General features: G+C 33.9%; 1 protein-coding gene across 1 annotated transcript; it reads right to left on the minus strand.

The window, feature by feature from the left end:
* Window positions 1-8,661: 8,661 nt before the first annotated feature.
* On the minus strand, window positions 8,662-20,487 carry LOC110446362. The gene is made up of 10 exons (XM_021491479.1): window positions 20,456-20,487; window positions 20,134-20,193; window positions 19,504-19,803; window positions 18,796-18,914; window positions 16,113-16,462; window positions 15,134-16,025; window positions 14,029-14,056; window positions 13,195-13,503; window positions 12,236-12,540; window positions 8,662-11,785 (listed from the first exon to the last, which is right to left on the minus strand). The coding sequence occupies exons 2-9, from the start codon at window positions 20,189-20,191 to the stop codon at window positions 12,236-12,238; spliced, it is 2,361 nt and encodes a 786-aa protein (XP_021347154.1). The 5' UTR covers window positions 20,192-20,193; window positions 20,456-20,487; the 3' UTR covers window positions 8,662-11,785.
* Between the last annotated feature and the right edge of the window lie 721 nt (window positions 20,488-21,208).

The following is a 21,208-nucleotide window of genomic DNA, read 5'->3' on the forward strand; positions in this document are numbered from 1 at the left end:
GGCGCGAAATACTTCCAGCCAACCACTCACTAGATCCAATTGTTGAAAAGATTTCAGAAAAAAACTACCTCAACTAGTGTCCTCCCATCCAATGAATACCACAAATATCAGTAATGAATAAACTCCCTTAGTTGTTGATAAAGCTGTGTCATTCAAATAGATCATATATACCATACAAAAACAGTTCAGTGCTTAAATATTTAAATGTGCATGGCATTATCACTGTATAGGCTACTTGAAAGTTGTGTCGTTGATGGTACTTTAGCTACCATGCACCACGAGACATAGTTCTTAGCGTAATAATACAACACCGACCGGAACTACAATATCCAATGTAAATAAACATTGTCGAATCTAACGACTGTAGTCAGATTCCCATACAATCAACAAAAAAACTCACGCCTCGATTCTTCACAAATTCGTTTTTTTTTTGTCTCTGCTCATCTAACTTCCAAAAATAACTCCCTCGTAGAGGGCAAGGTCGGATTCACGGTGTTCACTGTATGTATCCATGCGCGAAATTTGTTTCAGGGAAAAAATCGAAACAGTTTCAAATCTAACTTTCTGCTCAGATTTCTATTGATAAAATTAATTCACCCTTTAGACAAATCATACGCAATTTTATTGATACTGAATTGTGGAATAAATTGAAACTGTTTGTTAAAATTTCAAAGTATTACTTAGTTTGCCAATCAGCACGCGAAAAACCCCGTTAAACCCCATACACACAAGTTCAGATAGTTTCTTTCAAAAGGAGATTTGTCAAGAAGAAATGGATCATGGGCAAAACTAAAAATCAAAATCTTCCCCGAAGTGTTTAACATACAGACTTTGTTTTAGATAAAGTACGTATAAAAAGAGTAAGCGTTATATTGCTAACGTTTCGCGTAATATCGCAAAAAAATCTTCTTCCTCTTCGAAAATGAGCTCAATAGGATTTGTACAAATAAGTGTATTTATCGTGTATGTTTTTTAAATGAATAGAATAGCCATCTTCCATTGATTGTCATTGTTGTATAAAATGGGATTCCGTCTCTGTTTATTAAATTTTCTTATGTTAGATTTTCTTTTTCAGTGGACTTAACGATTGTTACTTCTCCAAATAAACAAAATAGGTTATTGATAATGAGACACAGCACTGTAAAGGACCTTTTTGGATTGGACATATCTGAAAATGACTGCGTTTAGTGAAAATCAAACTAAATTACAATAGTACTCCCGAGAGTGTTTTGTTTGTTGTGTATCGTCCTACAAACAGCCATGGTCATATAAGGACGGATGCATATGCAGACACCGCCTAAAACAGAAAGTAGATAGAAAAAGAAAGAAGACATGATAGATAGGAAACTAAATACCGAAAAGGTAACACATGTGTGAAATAATACTATATGCCTCCTCGTGTTGATTTCAGTGAAATTAAAACGTTTAATAATTAAAAATATATTAACAGTAATTTCTTGACCTTTTCGTTTACTTATTATAAATGCTGCTGAAAAAAGTTCCACAAAGAATTTATGAACACATACCCTCAAATGTAACGTCACATTTATCTCTGCTAAATACAGTACTTTCTATTATCGCACCTCAGACACAGATATCCCACGTCATACCACTTACTAGATTTTTCTATCTCGTCCGATCTGTCTTGTACCTATACGTGACATTTCGCGGAATTTTGATACTACGATGCATTCATCCGCACGTAAACTGCTTGAAATTGACAATTTGCATTATAAATGTTCTATTTTGTCGTTATTGTATAGTTTTGATGTTGTAGATAACATATAATCTACACTATGAAATACGTTGTAATCTATGTAAGGACGGACTACGTTTTACGCGGAAGCATTCAAATGTAGCTTAAGCAGTGAAGAGGGAATCATTATTTGAGGCTCAATGTGGGATACTTGTAGTTTTTAGCAAAACTGAAAAGTTTTTTTCGAAATAAAAGGTGCGAGAAAAAAAATAATAATCTGTAACTGAACAAGATCGGGTTATCTCGGTCTCGGGCTGAGTTTCTGTAAAATCCCAACCTCGGCTTACGCCTCCGTTGTGATTTTGGTTACAGAATCTTAACCCTCGCCTGAGATAACCCGATTTCGCTAAGTTACAGGTAATATATTTTATTATTCACGATTTACTAACGATTCATCCTGATTAATGATAATATGACAATAAAGGAATTATTTCTGGTGAATATGCAAATGTATGAATACATTGACTTTAAAATGGATGCTAACCGCGACTTCGTCTCTGTAAATATCGCTTTCTCCTGTTAGTTCGTTAATTCACCTCAATACAAGTCCATAGTTGATATCTAGATCTTTAAAAACAACATGTCAACAATTTCTTGCATGAAGGAATGACTGCCTTCTGTCAATATTAACATACCTATAAACTTTAATGTTAAACTGCATACTTAGTCTAACAATTTCGTGCAACACAAAATTACTTGAATTAATCATGACAGACACGTTTCATTAAACACTCCATCACAAAATAAGTTTTATAAATTATTCAAATGCAGAGTCTCAATAGATAGACAAGGTCATTGCAGTCACTTAATCATTTACGGATAGACCGTAACCGGAGTCGACTTCAAGCAGCAAGCAGTAATGGACGCAGCATTGCGTTGTTTTCTCTGGTGGATATTTCTCCTAACTACATGTCATTGTAAGTATTGATGTTATTTTATAGGCATTGCTGATTGTTTTCATGTAATAATCTTTTCTTTAAACAAAGTTTTAGGAAATTAACCTCCATAACGGAAAGAGGTTCTGGCAGGTGCTAACAGGACACGAGTGCCAATATTCCTGGTGATGCTAGCTCATCAAACCAGCTAAACGTTGTTAAAACATTCCTTAAGCATTCAATAAGTCGCAGAATCCAATAAAAGTACATTGGTTAGTTTGAACTTATTGTGTTCCAACACTTTTTTCAAGCGTTGCTAACAAGTAAATTATGTAACTTCTTTGTTCACGTCAAATTACGTTACTCTTAGGATAAGCATGCAGATACTATAGTGCGCTGTTGAAATCTTGATTTCTGTTTTAAAATAGTTTTAAGTCATCGTTTACGAATAAAATGCGCTGCGGGCGAATATTTTATTCCGGTTTTTTGCCCATCTTGCATGAAAACCTACCCCTTAACTGCTGACAAACGGATTCAAACTGAATTTTGTATTGGGTATCCCTGAACAGTCAATGTAATGTGTTAAAGTTCTTGTAATAAATAGTGTGGTTGCTGATATGTATCGATAAGCGTTTGTCATTATAATATTTGATCAGATATTATTATTAATTTGTTGTACAACATCTGAATTTGGCGCCCTATCTAGCTAACAAAAGCCACTCTAAAGCGCTTTACAGTACATAGATATACAATTAATACAATTAGCGTATGCATGAATCAATACAATTTTGAGGAATTCATAGAACCTGCCTTATCAGGAACTAGCTACTAGTCCTATTCCAACTGGCTAATATCTCCCTATGTGTGTATGCTTGACTGTTTGCTGGAGATGTGATGTGATACATATCATCATATGATTACAAACGAGAAAAATCAGTATTTCCTTTAAACGCGTCTCCCATTTATTTAGAAAAAAAATAAACGAAGAAATGATAAACTTATTTTTTGGTAAATTTTCTTTGCATTTTGTTTCGGTATTTCCTTATCTGGGACATCGCGTTAACCCGTTATCAAAATAACGTGAACGGTTGCTGTATGTGTACATGTAACATATGCTACCGTGTAAAAGTTGAAACATTCAGGATGAGGGAAACTTAACATGGATTTATGGACATCACCATTGTGTCTAAGTTGCTGTGGATACGTTATTGCCAAATCATTTCAGCTGATGTGTTGATTACGTCGTCATATCACCTGATCTGTTGAATGGACCTCTTCCTCTCAACAACTTACATTTTGTATGACAATCATTGCCATATCCTATAAACTGTTGTGTGGACTCCTTCCTCACAACAACTTACACTTTGTATGACAATCATTGCCATATCATTTAAACTGTTGTGTGGACTCCTTCCTCACAACAACTTACATTTTGTATAACAATCATTGGCATATTATCTAACCTGTTGTGTGGACTCCTTCCTCACAACAACTAACATTTTGTATGACAATCATTGCCATATCATCTAAACTGTTGTGTGGAATCCTTCCTCACAACAACTTACATTTCGTATGACAATCATTGCCATATCATCTAAACTGCTGTGTGGACTCCTTCCTCACAACAACTTACATTTCGTATGACAATCATTGCCATATTACCTGAACTGTGTGGATACTTTCCTTGTATAATCTTTGTTGTTGTTTGGGCTCGTCTTGATTGTGACATAGCTGTGCGGACACAGTCTTCATATAAGCTGTTGTGTGAAGAGCATCGTCATATCAATGTACATATGATTTGGCTTGAGCATCGTCATATCAACTTAATTGTTGTGTGGACTAATATAATTTCAAATGCAGTAAGTGGACGGGGAATTCTCAGCCCGAGTGTAAGGGTTTGGCTGTCCAGCGCAAGTTCTCAGCCCGAGTGTAAGGGTTTTGCTGTCAATCGTAAGATCTAATCCGAACTGTTTACCGATGGTCGAGGTATCCTTGTCCACAGGCCATACTAACGTTTTCTGTTCCCCCCTACCCGAAATAAACATGCTAGTGTCAACAATCTACACGTGTCCATATGATTGTATTCAATGACAGCCACGCATGAATGAAATAATGTTAATTTCATAGGGCTGGTGAACTAAGAACATGAAAACCAGGAATCCATTTAAAGCACAAAATTAATACTACTTTATTTGATATCCAACAACTTTATTATATCAGCAAATATCTTTTATTATAAGTACAAAACTAATTCATTTTACATGTGTACTAAGGATGCAATCAAAACAACAACTGAGAATACAATCTTTGGTCAGAGGTCAAGTATGCAAAAGTGCGTCATGACGTAATAGCGCGTGTTGGCTGTCTTTTTCCCGAGGGAAAGACAAATTACATCTTTTCGCGTGCGAAATCATGTCTTTTACGACATCACAATGCATGTGGGCTGTCTTTCCGGGAAAGACAAGTTTATCTTTTCGCGGGTGAATTCCTGATTTTCACGGGCAAGTATGAGATGAATTATTCTCATATTATCAGACGATGACCACGAAAAACACTGTAGGTCTGTACGTTTGTTAACTTTAGTGACGAGATTGTGCATGAAGTTATTTCCCTTGATGTGTATGATTCAATGAGATGTATGGTATATGTAAGCAATGAGAGGGATAAAGTGATGAAAATGACTTTATTTCTATATCAATATTTTTTAATTTTCATATGTAATAAAGAACTAAATAAAGCTTGGTAAACTTTTCTCGGTTTAAGTCAGGTCTATGAATTTCATTAGGTCTATAGGAAATCAATATCACATTTGTATATCGTCTTTGGTGAGTGTATTATTAGAATGGCAATGCTTCCCAACGTATGAAAACTAACGACCATGTCTTAAACATTGTTCTTGGTAATTAAGAAATAATCAACATTGGTGCCATAATTATGAAACGGAAAAAAATAGCGAAGATCGCATCGGCCTAAGTTAAATATTTTCCCAACACTTTCCATTCTTAATTCATACTTTAACATTAACAATCAATGTATAAAAAGTTGTATGAACTAACAAGTGTTATTAGATATAAGTTCGTGTGCGATATAGCGCCTATGAGGCTATATTTAAATTAGGTTGTTCTTGTGCCTCGTAATGCCTAATTTTCATTTCATCATCAAACCGATATTATATGTGATGGCACAATCTCTGGACACTGACTGCAGCCAGTGGTCACAGTGTGCCAGTTTAACTTGTATATGTTTAAAAACTTAAAATAATATTTTTAAGTACACCGATGACAAGCCTACATGATAACAGGTGTTAAAGATTGTGTTTTCTATTAGCTATAGACGTGAGGGGGACTGGTTATAAATATTTACCTGAGGGTTTAGCTAACAGGTGTAATCCAAACTTAATAAGAAGTTACCATTGCTTGTATATTGTGCATATTGATGATTTGATATCCGCGATTTCTTGTCATTAAAGCTGACAGAACAAATTAAGAAGCTTTTAATTGAGATTTAAAAATCAAGTTTATTCGATATAATCATGAAAGTCATCTCCTTAATTTGTTTAGATACAATTGTATAACAATCCACTCCTCTGTGTTAAAGATAATTAAATAATCCATAAATCTATGTAGATGTACCGAACTATATAGAAAAGCTGGTGGCGTCTGAATAAACAACCAATGTGTGAACTGAATGAAATCGAAGATGAGTTGCATTTGTCTTTAATGTGTTAGTGTTTTTTAACTGTAGATAACGACATAAAAAAAATGTGAAGAACAGACTATTTGTGTGTATAAAGTACCGAATGATGCCCTAAAAACAGCACCAAGAAATCACTAGATAATATATGAAATTGACCAACAAAGATTACTCGAACTATTACTGTGACCATTTGAAACCACATTTGTATTGCCTGTCTTTTCATTTCAAGCAGTAAAGATGTTATTTTCAGGGATGATTTGTATTAGTACATCAGTAATTAGCCACATTTTTTAAGTCATTTTTTCAACACATGATTTAATCATTGTTATATTATCACCGTTATTTTAAATAGATTTACGCAAATACACATACACACATCATGTTCATGTTAAATGGCTTTTGTGTGTAGTAGTTTAGGTGGTCGGGTGGTGCAATGGATAGCGCACTTGCTTTTTTTCAAGGCGGCCGGGGTTTGATTCCCCAATCGGACGTGAAAAGGTATGGTGTTTCCTGCCCGAACACGTGGGTTTTCTCCGGGTACTCCGGTTTCCACCCACACAAAGACCCCCACGCGCAAACATCCGGGCCAGAAAGAGTGATTAATATAAGTTGAATAACTTGTTTCATAATTGTTGTAAAATAAATAAAGGTTATATATATTTATATAAATGGCTTTTAATGCATATGTTCCTAGAAATAGAACACAAACAAGTCGCATCAAGTTCTATTTCTTGATCTCAATTAAGAAATCATTAATGTATTATTACATTCATTTCTCTGCAAAATACATCAACAGATACAAATACTAGATATGATATCGCAGACATTTTAAAATTTCTGTTTTAATATTTTCAGATTTGGAGATATTTCTCACATTACACCATATTTTCAAAATCGTGATCATGACGGAATTGATGTTCATTGCACGAATGCACATTACGCGGATGTCATATGTCACATATTATAAAAGCATCCCGTTATATCAATTTAAAATATGATATCAAGAGACAAACATTATAATAATGACAATGGAGAAATGAATACACGAATACTTATTCGTTTGTAATATCAGACGCTTTGTATCCGTTCTGCACAACAACAAAAATATGTGAACGATACATGAATGTCTGTTACAACTGATTTTAAAAAAAATCGAAGGACATAACTCTTTTAGTTAATACAGTCTTCGTTAATTTGCAGTGTTTTAACTAGTAGAGTGGAAGTTCAGAAATCCCAATTATATCCGCTGATACATTAAAACGCTAATAATGTGATATGTCACAGGTTAAAAAGGATCATATTCTGAATCGGAATTGTTAAAACTTCTACAAAGATATGTAAATCTGAGCTGTTACAAGTTACATAAAATAATCTTGTAATCAGAAAATTTTAAACCTGCTAGAGTAATATTTTGAACCGAAAGTGCTGCAATTGATACAAAGTAGTATTTTGATATGAACTGTTAAAACCTACATAGTATGTTTTTATCCCAACTGATACAACGTAAACAGAATAATAAATAAACCTGGACTGTTACAACTTATACAGAATTATATGTTAATGGGAACTGTTACAATGTATACATAATAATATATGAATCTGAACCGTAACAACTTATTCAAAACCATACACTTATCTAGACTGTAATAACTTATACAAAATAACATATTTAACTGTTCCAACTTATTCAGAAAAAAAGATTTTAATCTAAACTGATAAACTGATACAGAATGATATAGCAATATTAACTGTTGCAACTTATACAGACTAATATATTAATCTTAACTGTCAAAACTTATAGGTACTAATATTTATTTCTGAAATGTTACAACTGATACAGTTGATATAATAATCTGAACTGTTGAAACTTATTCTGAACAGTTACAACTTACACCGATTAGTATAATAATCTTAGCTGTTACATCTTATTTAGAGTAATATTTTAATCAGAAATGATACAATTTATACAAAGTTATATATTGATTTGAACTGTTAAAATTGATACAGATTATGTTTGGATCAGAATTGTTAAAACTTAACACAATTATCTTTTTTAATATGAACAAATTATACAGAATAGTACATTAATCTGAAAGGTTACATAGTATCTTGATCTGAACTGTTACAATTTATAAAGAGTAGCATTTAATTAAAACAGCTGTAACTGATATAGAGTAATATTTTAATCTGAACTGTTAAAACTTACACTTATAAATACAATGTATCTGCACTGTTTCAACTTATACAGTTAATATATTAATATGAACTGTTAAAACTTATACAGAATAATATATAAACCTGAACATTTACAACTTATACAAAATAATATATATATATATATATCTGAAATAAAACATCTTATAACGATTAAAATACTAATCTGAACAATTACATCTTATACAGAATAATTTATAATATATGAATTTTTACAATTTATATATGATAATATAATTATCTGCCCTGTTACAACTCACACAGAATAATATAATAATCTGAATTGTTTTAAATGTTCTTAACTATTACATGTCCAACAAGAGCTGTCACCTAGTGGAAGGGGTGACACGTATACCCCCAACATAGAAGTACGTTGTATAATGTCAATGAAAATGTCTTCTTTGTATTCTGGTTTAAGTTTCTTTTTCATTCTTTTGAGCGGGCTTCCTGAACTTTTTATCTATTTTATCTCTCTCGTCGAGAGCACATTTTCCCGCCATTTTATTTCGTTAAAGGAAGTGGAAGTGTGATCACAGTCTCAATTACGCTTCAGTTTCTAGGCTTATTCAAAACACAAAGAAGATTGTTATCAGGATATTATAATTAAACGATGTTGGAACAGGCAGAATTTCCGGATTCGGGGGAAAAAAAACAAAATCATACAGTGAATAGGCAATGGTGGAAGGCGTTCTTCGTATGTTCGCATAGTCGTATGGATTAGGCCAAAAAAAGAAGGATTGGCACCTCTGCATGGTATTGTCACTGCACAAAAAGTTTCAAAGAAATATATTAAAAAGAGTGTAAAGGGGCATGACTCTAATAAAAAGGTCTGAAACTCAAAACTATTTCATGGGGCTAAACTACATCTGGTACACTAAAATGTCAAAGAAATGTATTGGATTATAAGGAAATGAATAGCCGGACCAAAATGTTGTTTTTTTACGTTAATGAGCATAAATGTCTTTAAAAGGTCCGGAATGCAAATTTATTTCAGATGGCACAACTACATATTGCTTTATGTAACTACGCGACAAAACGTCATTGATCCTCGTTAATCAAGACCGCTACAGCGATGTCGATACATTTGAAAAACAGACTAGACATGATTAGACAAGATCGTACCGGTGATTTTCAATAGAAATCAAATTAAGTCATCAGTTATGTTGCATAAAAATTATCTGAATACTCATAGGCGGTGCAATATACGTTTTACAGAACTATGTATGGTGATGGACAGTGAATGATATTTGCGCTCGTGGAAATAATAGGAATATTCTACTATACTCGTGACAAATAACTGGTATTCAATGGGATTGCCATTGTTTAATGCATTCCATTTTTAAAGTCAGCACGTCGCAAATATTGATGCGTCAGAAAAAGTCGTTAAGTAGAATGGTAGTAAGTCATGCCAGGTTATAAAGACGTCATTTTTAACAAGGAAGAACGCAATTTTAAATAAGTTTTCAATGAAATTCTGAAATTGTTTAGTTATATAAACACCACAACGTATTCTGCGAAGATGTACCAAAGGCAATTATGTATGCTGTCGTCACTTCATCTGACCTTGAGACTTAAAATGTACAGTTAATAACAAGAACCGTTCTTAATAAGAAGTACTAACAATGATACTTCCCATTTTGTTTCATAGGTTTGAAATCAAATGGTTAGTTCCTTACATTACACAGGTAAAAGTGTATTATAATTTTCTATATTTCTTTAGGATCTTTGGTAACGCTAATTAATCCTAATTATAAGACATAGCCATATTGCTAGTATACTTTTATTTGGCTTTCTGCATCATCATACCTCAGATTTATACCATTAAATATCTACTTTGTATTATCAGTGATTACGTTCAATACAAATAAAAACTGTACAAATAAAATAAAATCGATAAAAAAAATAAAAATCATGATATCATATATATCGATTTTTTTTTGACAAATATGTGTTCTTCTGGAAAACAAGCAGCTCTACAAAAAATGGTTATTTGGTAAATAACTTTCTGTAAGCATTTATGTATGACGAACTATATCCACTCAAAGTCTTTCATATAGCCTATATTTAAATCCCTATAATAACTAAACAAAAACTATAGTTACATCTTAGTAATATAGCTTATGTTTACATCTCTGTTATAACAAAGTAAACATCCTAGTTATGAAGCCTGTATTTACATATCTGTTATATCAAAGTAAACATCCTAGTTATGTAGCCTGTATTTGCATCCATGGTACAACACGGTAAACATCCTAGTCGTTTAGCCTGTATTGGCACATCTGTTATAACACAGTAAACATCCTAGTTATGTAGTTTTCATTAACATATGTGTTATCACACAGTAAACACCCTGGTTATGTAGCATGCATTTACATCCTAGTAATACTACAGTAAAATTCCTAGGCCGATATTCAGGTCACACTTATAGCATTGTAAACTTCATAATTATGTAGCCTTTTGTTTACATAACTGTTATAACACAGTAAACATCCTAGTTAAGTAGTTTGTATTTACATATCTAGTATAACATAGTAAACATCTTCGTTATGTAGCCTGTATTTACATTACTGTTATACTATACTTAACATCCTAGTTTTGTAGCCTTTATTAATATATCTGGTATAACACAGTCAACATCCTAGTTATACAGCGTTTAATTACATATCTGTTATAACATTGTAAACATCCTAGTTATGTAGTTTGTATTATATCTCTGTTATAACACAGTAAACATCCTAGTTAGTAGCCTGTATGTAATCCCTGTTATAATACAGAAAACATCCTAGTTATGTAGTCTGTATTTATATTCCAGTATTTTTTTCTATTACACTAAACATCATTGCGTCTCCCTGTCATTACGCACTAACACCTTATTTATGTTACCTGTATTCACATCTCTGGTTAGTAAACATCCTTGTCACGCAGCACACACTTGTATAACCTTTACAGCAAATACAAATATCATCCATCGACAATAACGTCACATTTACGACATACCACAATCGCAAGTAATTTGAAATATACTAAACATAATATACTGACTTTGATAAAATGATAATACTACGTTTTAAAATTGTTCTAGAAGTAGTCCTTCGGAAACAGTTTTTAGTTCAACGTCTTTTAAAACCGCGCAGATAGAGAAAAAGCTCGCATAGTACCAGTCAGCGACAATTAGAGCAGTCCATCAATTATATGATAGCAGACACCAGCTCTTGGGTTTTAGAACCATGTTGAAGTCCTTAACCTACAATGGTAATATGGTATGCAAATCAGAACTTTACTGACGGTTTATCGTTGTTATACCGTCGCAGGTAATATCAATTGACCACGCAAATGCTTTGTTACATCTCAAATATATTCGAATTACGGTGCCAAGAACTTAAACATAAAGTGTCGTATGATCACATGTTAACAAATTGAATTTATTATTGCCATAATTGATCTTAAAAATTAACAAAGAACATACTATAACTACAATTTTCTTGTAGATATTTTGATGTTGAATACTTACTAATGATAGCTAGAAGCAACAATGTTTGATTGCCCGGAGTGAATGGTTTATTATTGATTTAATAAGGCACACTGTCCTCTATAGTAAAAGAGTGGGAACTCTGAGCTCCAGGAAAATGTAGAAGTAATTAACATGATAGTTTAAACATATAATTTCACTTCGAAAAAAAGACAAATACAGTACCTATGATGGCTTAAGGGTTTCAATGAGAGATTCGGTGTCCATGTCGCATTCTTGCATCGCCAGGAGTAATGTATTCACAGTTGGGCATGGCGTGGTCCCTTTAATGAACGCTTCCAGCAAAGCAGTGATTTTCTTTGGAGTTCCCTTGTTTCTGTAGTGGTCGTCAAACTCATCCACTCTTTTGGGCGTGAATCCAAGTTCCAGAAACAGATTGAAATATGATTTGATGTCTACGTGATCAGCGATGATCGGAACATCATTGACAGACAAGTACTTATTTAACCATTTTTCCGGCAATGTCTCGTCTGAAAAAAAAACAGAAAACAAATAAAAATAAAATGACTGAAAATCGTCTATCGAGAGGCCAAGAAAGAAATGAAAGACAACAACAGAGACAGAGTAAGAGAAAAACACGTATTCGAAAACTTTAAAAACAGTACATATTTAAAAAAAGAATGGAAAGGAAAACAAAAGACACAACATACGACACAAAAAATTGAATTCCCTCCTAAAAACGAAACACAAATTATAATGTATCTGAAGTACATTTGTGTGGCTATACTCGCCTACGTCTCTCCACCCGCGTAATATATCATGACAAAATCGAAGCCATCGTGTGGATTCTACAAGTCGACCATATAGATAGCATCTAATATCTGGCAGTAGATCCAGAAGACACTCCTCTGTCATTCCAAAGTGTCAACCAAGCAACTGGTCAGTTATTTTTACCTTTTTCATGAAACCAATAGAATAGCAAAGGGTGTAGATAACCTAAGTAAGCGAAAACCCATGGACTATGAGGATATGTCTAAGGAAGAGTTATGTCATAGACGATTAAATATATAGAAAAACCTATTCAGAGAAATTATTGCTGACAAAAAGCAGACAAACACAAATAAAAGTGGAAGGGGAGATAGATAGGTTCCAGACACAAACAGAGAGACTGCAGCATTACACACCTATAAACATCACATTCCTGTTGGAGTCCAGAATGTCCATGAGCATGGAGGGGTCCATCCCGTGTCGTGACATTGCTTCTGCTATAGAAAGGAATCCAGTATCAGCATTCGTTTTGAGGAGATGAACGAATATCTTTGCTATGCGAGATCTAAAGGCGAGGTGACGGTGCTCTTCCATCTCCTGATCCACTAGCGCGACTGGACAGTCCAGCTCGGCAAAGAAGGTTTGGTATGTACTGCCGATATATCTCGAGACTCTACCAATCTCTTTGAACGATAGCCTTCTATCCGGTAAAGCCTTCGTCAAGTCTGTAAAATGTATTATACCATTAGCATAGCATAGTTTAAACATTACAAATAAACGTATATCATATATATTTACCGTATAATGTTGACTGCACAAGACCAGTTACTCAGTATTTGTGGAAGAACAACCAAAGTTACATGCGACATCTGATTACAAATCATCTGTTAACATGTTTTCTACAAATGCATCATTCTGATAGTCATAACGTAAAAACAAAAAAAAAGGGATTAGATGGACTGTACAATACGTTATATTACCTTTGTTTGTCAGCATTGTTTGGTTGGACTTGTAAGGCAAAATAATTCATCGTGGTATGACTGTTTAATTTCCCATCAAAGGCATGGCCGGTTTTAACTGTTCCAGAAATATTTCATGTATTTCATATTGTATAGATTTAAATCACATTAAACAGAATATATGTACAATTTAAATTATTTCCGAGTTCGAATAAGTGGAACAATATATCCAGTTATAGTCCTCATAAACGGCATCAACAGCAATTTGTATGTTGAAAAATATAGACTTACCAACGTCACGCATATGAGTCCGTTTTGTCTGCAAACCAAAGCGAACACAATCATACAGTTTGATAGGATATGGATTAAGAATATACATACTTATAACTGTACCACTTTTAAAGGTAACAACACATATAACTAGTTGTATACAAGTTTTTTGCCTAGGATTCGAAAACAACGCATGAGAGTCAAGGTTGTGCCCCTTATATTTGCTAATTTGTGTGTTCAAAGAAAATGTGTTTTTTATCAAATAGAAAAATATACATATTCATACATATGACGTCACCATGCGGACAGTACATTCCAGAGTAAAGATTCTTACAATTTACATGAGACGTATACTTTAATATACTATATCTCTGGTAAAGGTACCTGTGAGGAAACACGGCAATACACAGTGTTAAACAGATATGATTGCAGTATTTTGTATAATGCATGATGACAAAATATCAGTTATCGAAAATTATTATAAAAAAAACACTTACCGAAGTTACCTTTTTGAAGAAGAGAGTCCATAGCTATATATGTTCCTTCTTTTGAAGTTTATTAAACATTTGAAAAACACCAATAGAATATTCCTTCGGAAAACCTGTCTACATGAATTTACTATATCAACGTTGCACAGGGAATTAGTTTTAAATAAACAAAAAGGAGACTTAATTATAGTTAAGACAGTTATAAAGTATTTCCAACATGTGTGTCGGTTTTTCTTAGTAAAACAAAGGTGTCTATAACGGGCTACATTAAAACCAATGTTAATATTTACCTAGGAAGTATTCATGTCATGGCGTGTCTCGTAATGGTCAGTTTTGGTTTAGTTTGTTTGTGTTTTACGTCCTATTAACAGATGAGTTCATGTAAGGACGTGCCGTGTTATGGTGATTAAGGAAAGCCGACGTTCATAAAAATACACCGACATACGGCCAGTACCTGGCAACTGCCCCACGTAGGCTTCGAACCTGCGACCCAGTGATGGAGGGCTAGTGGTAGCAGAATGTAAGACGCCTTAACCTCGGACATTCTGATGAACATAGGTTATTGATGTTTCATGATATCCGTGTATTTCGAGGACATATGTAATATTTTATACGAAAATAATGCATATTTTGTATACCTTCTGATTTGGGTTCCTGAACCAGATGTAGAGGTCGTCGCTGTCTATCCATCCAGTTCCATTTGAGCCGTAGCATTGTAGACGTCGTGTCTGTCGAAGATTGTCCACTTTTACCATCTTTTCATTTGCTGTGAACCGGTAGTCGTTGTGGAGGTAGAATTGGTACCGTAGATGACTTTGGTGATTTAACTCAAGAATCCTTTGGAGAAGAAATTCAAGAATGTTGAGAAGGTTAATTCCAGTTCCTGATGGTACTGAGTGGCCTGTGTCCCTTTTGAACATAATGATCTTCATACCATTTTTGCAACAGTTGATGATCATGTTCCACAGGAAATCCACAGACAGGCAAGCAAATCCACGCTGGATGAATATTGATCCATCCTGACCGGGTTCTTCAAGTCGATGAAACCTGTGGATACAAGCGGCAATCATCTTGTCCCACACGGCCTGTGGGATGAATGGATTGTCGAACTTGAGGCAAAGAGCAACGGTTGTGACAGTGTCAGGATCATCAATAACTTGACGAATAATCTCGGGATCTGCAGTTTGGAGAATGCTCGGTACTACGAAGTAATTCACCTCCGAATCTACAGACAGTGGTTTGGAAAGTAAACCGAGAGTTTCGAGTGCAATGTAGAGTGTTTCCTCCTCTTCCAGGAACCGAAATTCCTTGTACCGTCCCCAAAGTTCCCTTATAAAGTCTAATGTTAAAATACCGGATTTCTCATATTTTGACCATTGCAGTCTTTGCTTCGTCGTTAGTTTGGTAGTGAATTTGGGGTCAGTGATGATTGCTTTGAATGCATTAATTATCCATTGTGCTTGAAGAACGATGAACGGTCTCTTGCTATGAATATCAAAGATCAGGAAAGATCCGGAGAACTTCAGTTTCCTAAAAATAACAACAAGTTTCATTTCAAAAAGACAGCAAAGTTAGGTAGATTATATGCTAAAACGATACAGTATGATTTCTACTTACCACAGGAAGTTTATGATGTCATGTTCTGCTAAAGGCACTGCTAGCTTGCTATTGATTTCTAACAAATCGGCATATGTCAGGATTATCCGGCCTTCATTCTTCGTTGTCACCAGCTCGTGTTCCAAGGCAACCCATCTTGCAGGTACTGGCTTCATCCATTGAGATTGCAGTGGGGCAATTTCTATTATCCTGTTCCACACCCGCTGGTACACGTCTTGGGTTTTAGAGGAATCGTTTAGATTTGCAATTGGGAACATCTCCTGGACGTGGGTTTCCATAACTTCACGTAGTTCAGGTTTCTCGTACAGCTTTTCTAATACAGAGGCAAACAACCTTTCCTGTTCTTCTTCCTGCGTAAAATACCATGCATTGGACTCCCAATAAAATATGCTTCTAAACAATACTAATAGTAGCAGTAAATCTTTCGACTAACCATTGCTGTCAGTATAAGATATAAAGCAACTATTGTATCGAAAGAATATAAGACATATAGGAATTGAACCTGGACTTTTTCTAAGAACGTCAGATGAAATAAAGGGAAGGGACATATTTCTGCCCACCACAAGAGCAGCTTTTTCCATACTTGCTTTTATCTTAATCAGGCTGAATATTATTGCTGAGACAGAAATGTCACAGTTATTACAGTACAACAAAGGAATATCAATAAGGTATATAATGGACTTTTTATTCATTCATAAAGTGAATGTGTAGTTTTTACGAAATTTAAGTATAACAAAATATTTAAGTCGAACGAGGAGCGAGTTTAAAAGTTAAACGAACAAAATAAAAGTCGTAAGTTGGAGTTAAAAAGTCGTATGAACGAAATAAAAAGGCGAAAAAACGAGATGAAAAGTCGTAAGAAACAAGTTAAAAAAAATAATCGAACTAGTTAAAATGTCGTATGTCCAAGATAAAAAGTCGAACGTACGAAGTGAAGTCATACAAAAAAAGATAAGAAAAAGTCGTAAGTACGAGATAAAAAAAAAATCCTAGAAGGTTCTTTGTGTCCACAATGAAAAAGAAAACATTTAATCAGATAAACAAAAACTATTCTTTTACCTTTTTACACTTACTTTACAGATACTTTTACCCAGTCACTGCCATGGGTACCTGAACATTAACTTTGATCTCGTATTGTAATGTATAATTAGCTACGATGAAAAATGTTATTGTATAAGAATTACATGAAAATATGCAAAAGGTTGAAATTTGTAATTCTTACATGATTAGGGAGCTGTCAATGAGGGATAAATCATCATTAGGACCAGGAGTATTTTAAGCAAGGGAACATAAATATCAAATTTTCTGGTAAATAGAGATAACAAAACTAAACTATCAAGATCTAAGATGGTTAACGGTCGACCATTTTGTTTATCCGATCAGTCTCAAAAATTAGCATGTAACAAATGTACAACTAAAGACCAAGGGAAGCTTGCATACTAAATCTGAGAAAGATCCCACAAGTACTTTCTGAGAAATTACGATAACAAACTACAACTGTCAAAATCTAAAATGACCGCCAATCGGCCAGTTTGCTTATCTAAGCAGTCTCAAAAGTAAATATGTACATATAGGGTCCACGAGGAAATTGTAAATCAAAATTGAAAACGAACTCTCCAGTACTTTTCATCTGTCGGTCCATTTGTATATCTGGTCAGTCTCGAAGGTAAAAATGCAAAACTGTAGAACAAGGAAAACTTATATTGAAATTTGAGAAAGATCCCTTGAGTACTTCACAAGAAATAACTATAAAACGACTCTCAGCTATTTAGTTTTTTCGATCAGTTTCAAAAAAACTAAAGCCCAAGGGGAACCTTTATGTCAAATTTGAGAAAGATCTCCTCTGTACTGAAACATAGCGATACAAAAACCTAAACTGTCCAAAACACGAAATTTGAACAGCGATGACACGTGTCTCAAAAGGCGGCGTTTCGTTTCTGTTGCATGGAAATACATTGATGACAAGTTACTAACAGTTTGTATTTTGAAAGTGACGTGGAAGATTTGTAGAGTGTCATGAAGGACGAACACTGACTTTAGTTTATACTTTTGACGCTTTGACCGCGCCAAGTAACTTAGCAAGTTAAAATAAAGTTTGCTTAAGCACAAAGACCATGCTTGTGAGCAAGATAACATTTTTTCATGGATACGGATCACAGCCCCCCAAGGTGGTGTATATGCTAATTTATATAGTTGCATTATTGTGTGGAATATAAAAAATAAATTGCTATTTTCAGTTCAATTATACTAATTGGAAAATGACTGTTCATTACTTGACATGATAGAATCATATTACGCGGTTCAAATCATACAACACACAGGACTGTTGGAAATCTTATTCAATCTTTGTTTGTCTGATTGATCAACAGCAAGCCATTAAAATCGAATTATATTCAATATGACCTACTCGTTAAATTAAACATTTATTAATATATATATGTATGTGTTGTCAAGGATAGTTGTATCTAATTCAGGGAGGTATCTACCATGACAATTAAAGTAATTAGAATAAATAAATGAAATAAGAGGAATTTGAAAACAAGAAGAGACAGTCCAATAAATATCGGACATTTGGTACGTTAAAGTTTTCCAAACACAAGATATATGATATAGAATAAAAAAGTGAAAATTTGTATTAACAATATCTATATATACTATGCTGTTTGCGCTTAAATATTCTTACATTTTTAGAAACAAGGTCCAAATGAGATCCTACAAGGATGATAGGAGGAGTTCCTTTACCGCGTGCTGCTCTGTCGATGGCATAGGTCGCGATATTCCTCAGCCAGAACTCGATTTGCTCTGTTAAAAAGAATAGAAAATGAAATAACAAAAAGGTCATTACAGGACCCAATAAGGCGTGTACCAATATTTCATCCGACCCAGACTAAACAGTTAAAATGGTTTCGTGAAATTCAGAATGTAAGGGTTATGTGAATCATTGACTAAGAGAAAGGAATATTATACCTGTTTGAATCAATCATTAATATAACATGCATCGGTCATATAAATCACTTGGGGAAAGTTCTCGTTGGATATTTTCAACTTCGAATCAATTTGAAAATACAACTCTTTAAAATTGTCCAAAGAGGTACTTCAGTCAGTAATCTGTGTATACATTATATCCAAAGTGGCTTGGTGACACGTTAGAGGACATGAAACATATCTGAGTCAATAAATGGTTCACAGATAGTAATTTGCACCATAATGCAAAAGCATGAAAGCGAACGACCCGTAAGTAAATTATCAACCTATCTTCTGCTTCAGTTCTTAAAATGGTCACATACGCTAAGGTTATGTTGAAACAGAAAGGCCCTGTGTCAATAGTTTACCTGGGTACTATAGATATTGTATAATGAAAACGTGCATCTAATTTAATATTAAACGGTACCGTAACCATCCTTTTGTGTGTGCGGGTCCAGACACATATCCACGTCAAATACCAGGACAAAGACCATGTTGCTTGACATGAAACAGTGATGTGTGTTGTAGAAAACCTTCTCCCCTCCAAAGTCATAGATTGTGACAAAACCCTTCACTTCCTCAGTACATTCGGAATCTATTTTGGTGTGCATAATTGCTTTTATAACGCTGCTTTGTTCAGGTGTTATTTCCTTGGGTTTATCTTCTCCTGAAGAGGAAAAAGTTTCCCGAGTTTGTTCGCGAGGTATTTCCTCTTGTTGAACTTCTCCTGATAAGAAATTATTTGCATGAGATATTTAACATAGAGTAGCTCAATACAGAAATTCTGTAATATGAATATGAAATTCTTATCATGATATCAAATACTATAATATATTCTTCAAAATTTCTTACCGCACTCTGATCAAACTTGCATTGAAATATGGTGTTTTACATTTCATTATTACAAAAACGACATATTTATTGATAACGTTAATAATTTTCCGAAATAACCAGAAATATGGATTAATGTAAAAAGTGTTATGATCCAGTTATCTATTTTTGTTTGGCTTGAAGACAGTTACTATGGTTACCTATTAAAATGACTAAGGACTCTTACCTCTTACTTTTACTTTGGATTTAAACATCGAAAAGAAAAGGTCCAGTGTCTTTTTCATATCTGTCGAGTAAATACATTACATTTGACAAAACACAAAGGGTAATTTACCTCATTCCCGACATACGTAAGTGAGAAGTATGACTATATATATGCCCAGTAATTAATGCAATTTCACTTATTAATGAAACGTTGTTTTGAAAAAGTGATTAGGTTTTAAATCAATATGCGATTGATACTTTGCTTAACATCTTCCCTGATATATTATGATATTTACAAAATCCCTATTTTGTACATTTTTTTCCAGTTACCAGTTTTTCCCTACCTGACAATATCGTTGAACCTGGTGTATATACAGATGCCATTCGAGAATTGTAAATGAATTATGTGAGAATTATGATCTGATATCTTTCTATTTTGTTTAGTAAGGTTATATAGTGGCAATGCAGAGCACATTGAAATATTAGCTTATCACGTTTCTGTATAACAATCTTACGGACCTGTCTCGTTTGTATTGGGTTCCAAAACTTCACACAAAAATTCCTATAAACAACGTTTCTATCGATGGCTCTTCTAGTTACTCAACCAAACCATTATTCAAACTTCAAACAACCCTTTTCAGCATAATTGAATAAAGATTTGAATCATATCATGAACATGCATACGCAATATTTGGAACGTATCGAATGTGGATTTTGTGAAATTAAGTTTCAAGTCATTTGAACATCTTGAAAATCCTCTTCCGCAAAATGTTTCTTTTATCAAAATTGATTATAAGAACTTTCTTGTCGAGGAAAGGCTAACGGCGAGATAATTGTATGGTTGTACATTATTTTGGAGCATATTGTGTGCCACAAAGAAGTAACCGGTATAATATTATGAAACTGATTGATCCTGGTAAATAATATTTCTGTTGAGATTGGTGGCAAGATTTTCCAGTAGACTTTATGGTAAGAAACTTTGCCCATCTTTTGACGGATTTGTTTTTTTTTCTTATAAAGCTAAAACTATTGACGAGCTTCTCCGGACTGGTAATAAAAAAATAGCCGCGTTCTTCAATTTTAAATTCAGATACATA

This window comes from Mizuhopecten yessoensis, unplaced genomic scaffold (assembly GCF_002113885.1).
Source record: "Mizuhopecten yessoensis strain PY_sf001 unplaced genomic scaffold, ASM211388v2 scaffold2681, whole genome shotgun sequence".
In the NCBI taxonomy this organism is placed as follows: domain Eukaryota; kingdom Metazoa; phylum Mollusca; class Bivalvia; order Pectinida; family Pectinidae; genus Mizuhopecten; species Mizuhopecten yessoensis.

Coding starts and splice junctions, on each gene's coding strand:
- LOC110446362 (XM_021491479.1), bottom strand. CDS start 20,191: ATGAAAAAGACACTGGACCTTTTCTTTTCGATGTTTAAATCCAAAGTA. Junction 16,463..18,795: donor TGGACCTTGTTTCTAAAAAT/GTAAGAATATTT, acceptor TATTTTACGCAG/GAAGAAGAACAGGAAAGGTT. Junction 13,504..14,028: donor GACTCATATGCGTGACGTTG/GTAAGTCTATAT, acceptor TACATTTTACAG/ACTTGACGAAGGCTTTACCG.